The 12,921-nt window shown below is 42.3% G+C and overlaps 1 protein-coding gene across 3 annotated transcripts in view; it reads left to right on the plus strand.

The window, feature by feature from the left end:
- Nucleotides 1–12,921, plus strand: part of RARB (retinoic acid receptor beta) — a 162,724-nt gene that overhangs the window by 22,923 nt on the left and 126,880 nt on the right. For all 3 annotated transcript variants that reach the window (XM_032860980.1, XM_032860982.1, XM_032860981.1), the window contains exon 2: nucleotides 5,685–5,833. In XM_032860980.1, coding sequence (XP_032716871.1) covers nucleotides 5,685–5,833 — 149 coding nt within the window. The remainder of the gene's footprint in view (nucleotides 1–5,684; nucleotides 5,834–12,921) is intronic.

Here is a 12,921-nt window from a genome sequence, read left to right on the forward strand (position 1 = left end):
CTAGATCTGAAGCCCGTCAGAGTAGGGCTTCTCAAAGTGCCATCTGCAGACCGCTGCCAGTTCCTCAACTGCCTGTTTCCAGTATGTGATGAGAGGAGAGCAGACACGCGTGTTTAGAAACTTTTACAGCAATTGGACAGAGTCATTTTATGTCAGATACAGCTTGCTTTATCCTTTAAGTGGTCACTTGCGTTTTAGACATCTTATTCAATTTCATTCCTTTTTTTCTAAAAATTAATGTTGTATGTATGCCCCCCCCAGGGATTTGTTTTTATTGAATTTTATCACCCATGAAGGAATGGGGCAAGGAAGTTAGAAACGGTCTTTTGCCATAGAAAGTTTGAAAATCGCTAATTTAAAACAAATGCCCCCCACCCCCACCCACCCAGGAATTCTGTTGCTGGTGGCTGATCTGGACCACACTTTGAGGAACATTAATTCAAAGGCAAACAAAACCTGGAAGGGATTTTTCTAGAAGGAAGGTGATTCTAGCTGTGTTTCCCTAGTGAAAGCCACCTCCATGTTGCAGGGATGGAAAGGTTTCAAATACGGGCTAGAAGCTTCTGTCAGCACAGGTCTGGTTCGGCTCACTGTCTCCTTTCGCATGTGTGCAGCCCAGAGAGGCCCCCTCAGCACCGCTGGTGCTGACTCTGCTCTGGGCAGGGACCCACAGAGCCAAGCATCCATCTAGCCCCAAATAGCAGAAGTTCCTCTGTCTTGGCCATTCCCTGACAAAGCAGGGCAGCCCATCTGGTTAGCAGCTTGGATGCCCCATCAGAGGCTGCTGCTTACTGGGGATGCAGTCACCAGACAGAACTGAATTAGTCAATAAGTAAGCAAGGAAATAAATAAAAGCATGAGGCAAAAAGCAGATCCAAATTATTCCTCAAAGACTGCTTCCCCAAACTGAAATCACATCAGGATGGTTGGAGTGCAGTTGTTTTATTGAATGACACAAGCCTCTTTTCCCCCTGGGAAGTCTAAAAACTGCTTTTTTGGCCTGCCTGAGATCGCTGAATGAGCTAATACAGGACACATTGTCTGCTGAGCCTGCAGAGTTTTTGAGCAAAAATTTTATCATTCCATAGACTGATTGTGCTTGCCTGGAATAAGGAACAAAATGTTTGAGACCTCTCAAGGGCATTTGATGAATCTAACTCTAATTTAAAGGGACTAATAGATTATTGATTTAAGCAGGATGACAGTGAACAGATCAATGGCCAAGCGCTGTGTAGCTCTCTTAAATACCAACAATGGCTAGTGGGAGAGCAGCCCTAGGCTGCCCCCCTCCCTTGTTTCCCACTGTCTGTATTGGTGGTGGTGGTAGGGGGACGATAGAAGGGGAAGAGGAGCATTAATAAACTTGGTCAAAGTATATTTTTACTGAAAAGTCCAGAGGTTGCGTTAAAGTACAGATCTGCTTTTATATTGATGCCATATCCTGGTTGTAATTCTAGAACTTGCCTTGACGTGTTTGCTTAAGGATAGCTTTGGCATTCAACCACACCACAGAGATTTGCTTTTCTATTTTGCTTCACATTGTTCTCTGTGGTATAGACCACACAAAGGAAATACAGGACCATCGATTATCAGTTTGGAGGGGGTTGTTTGAGTATATATTAGCACCAATATTGAATTCTTTACCACCAGTGGGACAGTTTTTCTGAAGATGATTATTTCTTGTCATATATAAGGCTTTTTCTATTTATGTTTGTGTGGGATTCATTTATGGCATTTGTAGGGTTCAAATTAAAAACCTCAATAGAAATAACTCATTTATCCTTCAAAACACAGCCTGGTCACCTCCTCTGGGAAGTCTCCTTTGAGTTCTCTGGGCTCAAAAAGGCTTTTAGCTCTCTGTCATTTTATTATATCCGTGGTCCCCAAACTGCTACAATTTGGACTCACCTGGGTTTGTTTGTTTGTTTATACACTTGTGGCTCCCACTCCCAGATAGTCAGGCGAATAGCTTTGGGATACAACCTGGGCATTAGAATGTTTAAAAGATCCCTACATAGGTCTAATGTACAACTGGCTTAGAGGGCCACTGTATTATATTCTCGTTTTTGGTTTATTTTCCATCTGGCGAAACCATCAAGACTTAAGGCATTATACCATGTATCATCCATAGCATATAACAATATCTGGCATGCTGTGGTCTAGTCACTCAGCAGAATAAATGATTGAACACATGACCATCCACCACACAAACATGGGAAAGTTCATAGCATTACTGGTGAAATCACCACAGCTTTAATAAAAGTCTAGAGCCATCACTATTGATCGCTGACAACAGAACATTTCCGTTCATGGCACCTGTTCAGGAAAAACATTCTGGATTCATCCATTTGTTACAAGTGACTCTTATCCACAGAAAAAGGCTTTTACCAAACTTTGTAAAATGTTTTGGGGTTTGTGAGGTCTTCTGCCTTTTTAAAAGTGTGCTTTGCCCTGAGTTTCTTGGGTATTAAATTGCCCAAGTTCTGTTTCCTCTCTTTGGGAGGGTGAAATGCTAGATTCCCTTTAGGACATGTATTTGAAGTGACATATTTATGGAAATTACCACCCACTTTTGAAATTCAGGGCATAACTCTGACAGCTGAATCCAGCCCTAACAGAATTCTATTTACAACTTTCCTAGACAAGCCAGATTAGCTGTTCTACACGAGCGAGTAGAACATTAAAACACACACACCCCACATTGCTTCTGTGGCGAACACAATGCAGGATTGATCGTGGTGGTGATGACATAACTCTGTCAGAGTTGTTGAAACACTTGGGTGGAAGTAGAGCCGTACAAATAAAACCAATCCAAGACTTTGGGGAGGCATTTAGGGAAGGACTCCCTTGTAGTGATATACTGGGAGTGACCTAGCCTTTCTAGAAGTCCGTTTATCAACATGAAGTAAAAAGTAACAAAACATTTCTAAATAACCATACCTTTTGAGCTAGTAATTCCACTTCAGATAATTTATCTTAAATAGGCATGTGCTGAGATTAGTTAAAAAGAGGGTCATCATAATGGAATGTTTTGCAGGAAAAATATTTATGGGCAAGGAAATAAATGCATGACATAATAAGTTAAATAGAGTCCCAAACAAAATCTACAGTAGAAGTCTACTTTTGTAAACAAACCAACAAACCAGAATCATTTATCTGGCTAGGAAAGTAGTCTGGAAGGATGTATGCTGGGGTGATAACCATGCGTTTTCTCTGAGTAGAAGGTTGGGGGTGATTCTCTGCATGTTTGTTTTTCTTAGATTTTAACAAAGAGCCATACATTATTCCGTACTTTTAACAAGTACTGTTTTCTTGTTAATGTCATTATTACTCATTTGCTTCCAGTGAAGCTGATTAGCTTAGTGTCGGGACTGCTTTTGCACTTAACAGCTTGATAGCTGATCTGATAAGCTTTAGTGACTTCTCGGATGCTAACTTTTATGTAGAATACTTGTCATAATGGTGCCAAGCTGCCCAGAGTAAGGGCCATCTTCGTCCCAGACATCTTCTAACCAGTAAAGACTGTAATAGACTTATCTGCTAGCCCTGCATCACTGTAATGAATTCATTCCAAGATACTTCTGAATTATGAAAATACTATAATTATAGTTGATTCTACTCCAAAAGGATAATTAATTTTTTAAGGAAGCAAATGAGTATATGAAAGCTATTTGATTTGTAATTGTGTTACCTTAATGCCTTAGAGGGGCACTTAGTACTTGGAATGAAGACGCAAAGGGAGCAGGGAAAAGTTCATGTATTCATTCACAAATATTTATAGATATCCTACCTACTATGTGCCAGGACCTCTTCTTGGCCTGGAACATAGTTGTAAATGATGCAGGTAAGTTACTTGGCCTCGTGAAATCCGGAGTTGGAAGGTAACAGATAGAATATAAAATTGTGCAAAAACAAACGTTCTAAACTTTGGTACTGGTCAGGGTTTTACAGAAAATAAAATAATGGGGTGTAGTGATCAGAAGGGAGAAGGGGCATCTTAGAAAAGCCATCTTGGAGGAGGTGACATTTACTTTAAGATCTAAGAGGTGAAGAAATGTCACCAGACATGTGGCGGTCTGAGAATTTCCAGGTATGGTTACCTGGTTAGTGCAGTAGCCTTATGTTGGTACAAAAGCTTGCCCTATTCAGGAGATGGAATAGAAGCTAAGTGTTTAGAGGTTTGATAAATGAGAATGATGATCTCAGTGATGTTGATGTTACTAAGGGGCCGTATCATAAAGAGCCTTGTAGAACGCAATAATGAGATTGACTTTGATCTAATTGGCGACTAGTGGAGGGCCTTATTAGACAAGTAAGGGAGGTGGATTGCTTTTACCTTTTTGAAAGGTTATCTGACTCTGTATTTGAAGAAGGGACCCAGAGGTAGGAGTACAGGCACAGGGAGACCATTGAAGAGGCTGTTGCAGTAGCTCAGGTGAGAGATTATGGTGGCCTGCTGGCCTGGCATGGTAGCAGGATGATGAGATGAGGTTGGATCCACAATGTGTGTAAGAAGTAGAGTTGCCCCATCTTCCTGAAGGTTTGGCTATAGGACAATAAAGTCAATAGAATATCTAGTCTGGAAGATTGTGAGTAGTGGAACAACTGGAAATCTTACACTCTGGGGAATATACTGTATATTGTAAAGAAATTTGGAGGTTGGAAGATTCTGGAACATTACTGGATGACTTTGGGTCACTCACTCCCTTCCCCATTTCCATCACACTTTGTGTGCGTTTTTGTCTGTGATAGGAAAAGGGCCAGGTCTTGCTTTGGCATGGAACATAAATCTGGTAAGAAGGGATGGGAGAATAAATTCTGTGAATTCCTATTTCCCATGGAATTTGGGTGGTTAAAAAATGAAATGGGGCAATCCTATATTTTTAAATCTAGGAAAAAGAGCAGAATGACTCTACCATCATCAGTATAACCCACTGCTTCTCAAACATTAATTGTATATTTGGCAATCTGAGGGTTTTGTTCAAAATCAGATTCTGATTCCCAAGGCCTGAGCGGGGGGGCCTGATGCTCTGTTTTTTCATTAGCTCTGAGTGGACGCTGAGGCCGCTGGTCCAAGGAGCAGTCTCGGAGTAGCCAAGGTCTTACCGATTTTGTTATTAATGACGATCCGTCATGGCTGCATGGCCCTCCCCAGACGCTTGCCCAGTGGCTGCTGTGGGCATTTTCTCCATTTGTCTTGGGAAACTTACTTTTGGCTAAGTGAGCAACAGGGTCAAACAAGTCATTTCAGAGACTCCATGCGCATCAGAAGCTAAGGAAAACAAAGAGCAGAAAGACCCGGGGTTGCAGTGTGAAGATCTCACTTTGTGTCTTGGTTCTACGAACCGGCCTGTTGATCTTGGACCAGTCATGGCACTTCCCCAAGTTCCTGTTTCCCTCAAGGGCAGCATGGAGAGAAAATCATGTCCCTCACAGTGCTGGGACGCACCATGAAGGAGAGGGGCAAATAAGCGTGCTCTGTGAACGGTAGAGCACCACGATCCTGTCCATGTCCCCACAGCCGGGCTGACAACGACCCGTGTTTTTGTGGGCCTGTCCTTGCTGGTGTTCTTGCTGAACTTGGCGCTGGGGCCTATGATTTCACTGGTGAAAAAGAAATGAAATGACCCATTTTCTCTTTTTTTTCTCCCCTCCACCCCCTCCCCAACCCATCTCCACCACAGCAATTGAAACACAGAGCACCAGCTCTGAGGAACTGGTCCCGAGCCCTCCGTCTCCACTTCCTCCCCCCCGTGTGTACAAACCCTGCTTCGTCTGCCAGGACAAATCATCGGGGTACCACTATGGAGTCAGCGCCTGTGAGGGCTGTAAGGTCAGTACCCGCGCCTCTGCACCCAGCGTGTGCTCTTTTTCCATGTGCTCCGTTGGGTGGGGGGAACCTGCTCAGCTCTAGAAGCAGGCTGCTTTGCCATCTTGAAATGCCACCTCTCCTGTGGGGGGCTCGGTTGTATTTGATGGTTGCATTTCTTCCTTCTCTCTCATTAGTTAAAAACTCAGAAACTTCTGCAAATGACTGATGGGGGCCAAATGTTTCTAGGGCCCTTAAAATAACAGAACAGTTCTTTTCAGGTAACAAGAGCTTTTTGAAGGAGTCCTGAAAGCATCATCCTGTTTCTCTTTAGAACATGCCGTCTGCTGTCTTTGTAGTTTTATTTTATTTTTAAATATGACTGACAGTCCACTAAATCAACTTGCTGCGAATCCAAGGTTGAAATTGGGATTTATCTTCTGGCTGTTTCCTCAGCCCTGTGGCCTTTGAATTACAGTTTGATTTTCAGCCTGTAGGGACTTGCTACCGTGTGCGCGTGTCATAAATTCAGGAGAGCTGGATTTAAAATTCCAGCCTATTAAGTGGTAGAGGCTGAACATGTGTCAGAGAGGATATGGCTGCTTTGAATCAAGCTAGACCATTCCTATCGAGTCCAACAGTCTTAATTGAATGAAAGAGCTCCTTATTATTATTATTATTTTTTTTTTTGAGAGAGAAAAAAGAAACGAAGAATGACTTCATAAACAAATCCAGCTCATCCATGGTTTTTCAAAGGAGCTATGGCTGTTTTGAGCTAACCCTTTCCCAGATAGACAGCTTTTTTAGGGTCCCTCCTACAGCTGGTCAGATCTGATCTATATATAGATCCATTGGATGATTCATTGCAATTTTCAGCATGCTGGAATATCACAGGTGCCCCATGGCATTTTGTATTTGGCTTGTCAGAGTTAGCATTTGTTGTCAGCATATGGATTGGTTGGGCACTACAGCGTAACAAACCCTCCTAAAGCTGGAGGGCCCAAGACAACCACCTCGCGTTTAGCTTCCGGTTCTGTGGGGCAGCACTTTAAGCCTGGTCCCTCTGGGTGGTTCACCTGCCCTCAGCTACTCTCTGCTCTGTATCTCCGGTCAGCTGCAGGTTCCCTAGGTGGTTCTGCTTCTGGGGGTTACCGAAGGCTCCTGTTGGCTGGGCCGTCTCGCCTCTCCCCCTTGAGGTCTCTCATGCATGTTGGGCTGGTACTGGGTTATTTGCACAGGCAGGGCTCTGGAAGAAAGAACAGAGGCACTCGAGGTCTCCTGAGGCCCGGGCTCACATGTGGCACAGTGTCTCTGCTGATGTGTTCTGTTGGCCAAAGTAAGTCATAAGCCAGTGAGACTTGGGAGGTGGGAACAGAAATTCAACTGTCCCATGCAAGGAGCAGCAAAGTCATGTTATAAGAGGCAGGAATACAGGGTAAGGACAAGTGGGGTCATTTTAGCATGGAGTCTGGCACGCTGAATGCCTTACGGTCCATGCCCCAGAGCGGATAGGGTCCTAGCTTGAGTGCACAGCACCACACTCAAGTCTGGAGCGTCGTGGGTGCTTAAAGATAGAGGTTGAGCAGACACAGAAATGTCACTCTGCCCCTGAAGGAAATTGTGAGTTTTCTTCTCTTTTCAAGCCAGTGCAATAAACATGGATTATTTTACTGAGCGAGGCTAGTTTAGGGAACATCTCTCTGCCTCTGGGATTGTGTTGGTTGTTTTAAAGGAGTGTCCTTTCCTCCAGTAGCTTTAGATAAGGTGGTCAGGAAAGTTCACACGGCTGCCAGTTGGCAGCTGGATGAAAAGCCAAACATTTGTGCGTCTAATTATTACTTTTATTATTGATTGCTAGCTGAACCTACTTAACTTTATCCTGATATTTCGGACAGCCGCAGCCAAACACACGTTGACTTTGTCCACTTGTTGTGCAATATATAAATAAACCCTTTCCTAATGATCATTTGGAGTGAAATGAAAAAGACACTCCTTTATTTCAAAAAATGTTAAGTCACGTCCTGTCCAGAAATGGTGCGGGATGCGGTTATATTCTAACTCAGCTTACCTGCTCCCGTTCTGTCCTGGGAAAAGAAATTACCCCGCATCTCTCTTCTCCGCCACACTCCAGGCCCTACAATATTCAGCTGTTTCACAATCTGTACAGCACACACTGTTTTAATGAGCTCTTAGTCAGCTAATTCCCTTGACCTCTTGTTTTAATTTTGGACTCTGACTCTTTTTAGGAAAAACCCCAACAACAACAAAACCCATACCAGAACAGGCAACGTTGATAAACTTGATGAAGCCAGTCAGAGTCATGTTATGGCGTAGCTGTTTATCAGAGTAAAAGCCCAATAAGGCTGGTCAGCCAGTTGTCGGATTTGAGGGTTTTTGTATCGTGGGTGGATCTCTGAAAACATGGGCTGCCTTTCCCCTAGGTTGTTGAGAAAGACTGCTCTGCATTTGGCTTACTGGGAAAACATAGTGGTAGAATTCACAGAACTGAAAACCATAAGGGCAAGGTATAATAATGTAACAGCCAAAGGAGAGAAACGCAATTTAAAAAAAATTAAATATAACCATTACCATTTTTAAAAGTTACTAAAACAGTGCAAAATTTATTGTGTTAAAAATAGAAAATTAAAACCACCATAGTTCTATGCTGGGAGAAAACCTCTGCTAAATGTTTTTCTATGAGTGCATATATATATGCATTATTATTTTTGGCTTTTAGAAAAATAGAAGTTTATGTTAGATGCTGGTTTTAATCTGCTTTTTAAATTTAATAGTCTTTCATGATCAAAATTTAAACAACTGCATAGTTTTTGTGGTTATAACATTAATGTAGTAATTTATGGTTATTTCATAATTTATTTAATAAATTCCGTGTTCATTTAAAGTGTTTGCAGTTTTTCTCTATTACAAGTAATGTTTTAATGTATAGTCTTGAGGTATATCTGTGATCATTTTTTTTTTAGGATAAAATTAGTAGAATTAGAATTTCTGGGTCATTGGCTTTGAACAGTCTTAAGGCTTTTGATACAAATGGCCAAAATGTCCTCTAAAAGAGATATATCAATTTAAGTTCTGTTAGTCTGTTAAAAGTTAATCGTATTTGGGGGCACCTGGGTGGCTCAGTCAGTTAGGCATCTGCCTTCGGCTGGGATCCTGGGATCAAGTCCCACAATGGGCTTTCTGCTTGACGGAGAGCATGCTTCTCCCTCTCCTTCTCCCTCTGCCTACTGCTCCATCTGCCTGTACTTTATCTCCCTCTCTCTCTTAATTGTATTAGAGATTATCTACTAGGAGTAATCTCTCCCATGTGATAATAAGGTAATGAATCAAAAACAACTTCTCTTCTGGAATTCTGCCTCTGTTTACTTAGGGTGTTTATAATGGGCCCGATGTATCTTATCCTTTTGGCCTCCCAGCAGATACACCATGTGTCCCTGATTGACCAGAAGGGCTGGCCCATTTCTTGGCTAGGGATCAAAGATCAGTATTCTGGGTTGGGAGCCCCTGCTCTAAAATAGGACTCCTAAAGAGAACCCAGTTTATATCTATAAGAAATAATGCCCAAGGTGGCTTCAGCCTGTCCTGACCAGGATGACCTTATTGACTATTGTTTGGGATAGAGAACCTTCTGTTTTCTTAGGTAACAGTGGCATTCTCAAACTCAAGTTTAATGAATGGGTTATGGTCCACCTCTTGGAATGGCCAGTGGTTACTGTGTTAACACAGCATTACCATGGCAACATAACCACTAGATGCACCATTGGGATGTCCCGTTTAGGGGATTTCCAGCTGAGCAATGGCAGTTTTTTGCAGGGGACAAAGAGTACATAAAGTGAACAGGTGTTGTGGTTAGCCAAGAAGGTTCAGCAATAGAGAGTGATAAAGTTGATTTTCATGTGTCCTTCAGAAACCACATCATTGTTCATAGCTATAATTTATGCACAGTTTTGGGCTTTATCATATTTTATATTGATTATGGAGTTTAGAGTAAGGATACCAGGATTTGAATTCTAGTTAGGCGACTTGATAACTTTGTGACCTTGGGCACACATCTTTAGTTCTCTGTGTCTCTCTGTTCTCATCTGGAAATATGGAGATAAGAAACCGTCTATTTCATAATATTGCTGCGAGTATAAAATGAGTTACTATGAAGCAAATAGACAGTACTTGGCAAATAGTAAGTGGTATATACATTCAGTTATGGTCTGTGTTATCAATAATTTAATGACTTTTGCACAGTGATGTAACATCAGTTATGCTCTTAGTACTCTTTCTTATAAAACTCTTTTAACAATTCTCTATTTCTTTATACCAAAAATAAACACTGCCTCTTTTGTTCAAGATTTAGTTTAAGACCCAACCACTCCACTGAATCTACCCTGATTACTCCAGTACGGGGGTTGGCAAATGGTTTCCATAAAGAGCCAGGTAGTAAATATTTTAGCTTGAAGGCCATCTGGTCTCTGTCCCAACTACTCAACTCTGTCACTGTAGTATGAAAGGAGCCACAGACAATATGGCAAACAATGGCCATGGGTTTGTTTCAATAAAGCTTTATTTTATTAAAAATTTTATTTACTTATTGGAGAGAGAGAGACAGAATGAGTGGGGGTGGAGGGGCAAAGGGAGAGAGAGAGAGAGAGAAGCAGACTTCCCCCTGAGCTGGGACCACTCCCCCATGCCCCCACCTCCCTGCAGTGGGACTCAATCCCAGGAACCTGGAGATCATGACCTGAGCTGAAGGCAGATGCTTAATCAACTGAGCCATCCAGGTGTCCCAATAAAACTTTATTTATAGAAATAAGCAGTGGGCCACACTTGGCGCATGGCCTCATCCTGAGCTCTGCTAAAGTACAGGAGGATGTATTCTTTCTTATGATTTCTAAAACTCAAGAGCTGATGCTCCAAAGTACTCATGCCAAAGGTGCCAGGCCAGTTGTTTCTGGTGGACTATAGGCTAGGGAATGCAGTACTTCTTTTCCACTTGCTTCAGAAATGGTGTTTTAAAAAGTTGATGTCTACTTGCCCAGATCTCCAAGGTGGGAGCTTTAAGACTCCTCTCTCTGTCTGTTTTTACTGTATCCCTTTAGTCTCACTGAGCTCCCACTTCTTTATCATCCAAAGTTACAGAAATTAGCAGTTTCCTTATAAGTGAGCTGCTTCCAGGAGCACCTAGCATCTTATTTTGGAGAGGTTTGTGGGATGTGTTTTATGAGCTGCTGTCTTAGTAAGATTTTCTTGCTTAAAAAATAACCCAATGCTTGTTGGCTTAAAACAATAGACATGTCTTGTCACAATTCTGTGCAGGTTTTCTTGTCTTGGCTGGCTTGTCTTGGGTCGGGTGGTTTAGGTGGCCTCACATGACTGGGTCCTCTTCCTCTGTTCTCATTCCTCATCCATTAGCCTAGCCTGGACTTGTTCACAGGGTGGTAGATGGGTCCCCATCAGTAAGAGGAAAAGCATCAAAGTGCCAACCGCTGGTTGCATCACATTTGCTCACGTCCTGTTGGCCAGACAAGTGACATGGTCAGCCTCAGTCTAATGGATGGAGAAATAGACTCCACCTTTGAAGGGAAAAGTGGCAAAGTCACCTTGCAAAAGGATGATGAGTCTGTTAGAACTGGCTGTTGATGATATACTGTTGTGTGTTAACTCCTGATTTCATGTGTAAGTCTCTTCTAATAGCCTATATTCACCATTCCATCATCTTTTAGCAGATAATTATTGAACACCTACTATATCCCAAGGCCTTATGCAGACACTGGAGATGCAGCAGTGAACACAGGGGAGATGTTCTTCCTGGAACTTACTGTCTTGTATAAATAATGTACAAATGATAAACAATTTAGAATTGGAAGATAAGGAACAGAATGGTCTAAAAACAACAGTGGAGAGGTACCTGATTTATTTGGGAGTCAGGGGGCAATCTTAGGGCTGGAAGAAACCAGCTGTGTGAATAATGGGAGAACATTTCAGGGCAGAAACTAAATACTTAGAATCTAGGGCTATTTCTTCCTTTCTTTGCTGTGTCCATTAGCTTCTCTGGGACTCAACACATTTGTAAAAGTAAAATTCACAAGTTTGAACCCAGTCCTACAGCAAATAATGGTAAAACTGTACTCATTATTGTACTCATTTCTTGTTGGGGATCGCTAATGTGGTGTGGCTTTAAGTTGAGAGGTGGGTAGGGGGAAGGAGAAAACTGCCTTGTTGGATACCTTCTCTATACCAGGCATTGGGACATTTTATACTCTTATTTAATTCTTGCAAGAGCTCTATAGGCTTGATGATACCCATTTTACAGATGAGGAAACTGAGTTTCAGAGATGTGAAGGAACATGGCTAAGGTCACACAGCTAGTCTTTTCAAGGGTAGGATTAAAGTGTTAAGCCTGCTGGAAAATATTCCACTGTTTTAGCTGCATTGAAACGGAAGGTAGGAAGCAGTGGTGTGTGATGTTCTGGAGTTTTATAGGCCAACAAATTAAAAACAGGTGGGAGTATATTTAAAAAGAAAAACAACCCTGTTTTCTTGATCATTTTATAAAAGAAATGGCATTTTTATAACGAAAAGTAAAAGAAAGAAGAGCTTACAAGGCAGTCTTCCCCAAGAGGGGATGGTTACAGGACCCACCCACGGGAACCCTCCCAAATGGTGCTTTGTCCTTGTTCTCTCTGCTTTGCCAGTGACGGGTAGAAACTTCCCATGCATAGACTAGCATTTGGGAGCCACTGTCCAGCCCCCATGGAGAGCCCCCGGGTATACCCTTGATGGTGCATCTTACCCACAAGGGCACAGAGGAAATGCTTGCTCAAGGTCATGTTGGTAGCCTTCTATTTAAAGCAGCCTTTAAGAGTTTAAACTCCACTAGCCCCCTCAGTCCCTCAGGGCTAATTTTGTCCATTTTCTCAACTGCTTTTGTTTTCCTTGCCTCTGAAGAAGGGAGGCCCTCATCTCCATGACAGTGTTCGGCTGCTGGGCTGTTTTTTTTCCTGGCAGACCGCAAGTAGTATGCTCTGTCATAAAAAGTTTTGTAATCAGGAAGATGGATGTCTGCACTTAATTTTAAAACTTCTATTAAATACTATAAATGT

Source organism: Lontra canadensis, unplaced genomic scaffold, assembly GCF_010015895.1.
Source record: "Lontra canadensis isolate GAN:19392208 unplaced genomic scaffold, GSC_riverotter_1.0 scaffold20, whole genome shotgun sequence".
Lineage (NCBI taxonomy): Eukaryota > Metazoa > Chordata > Mammalia > Carnivora > Mustelidae > Lontra > Lontra canadensis.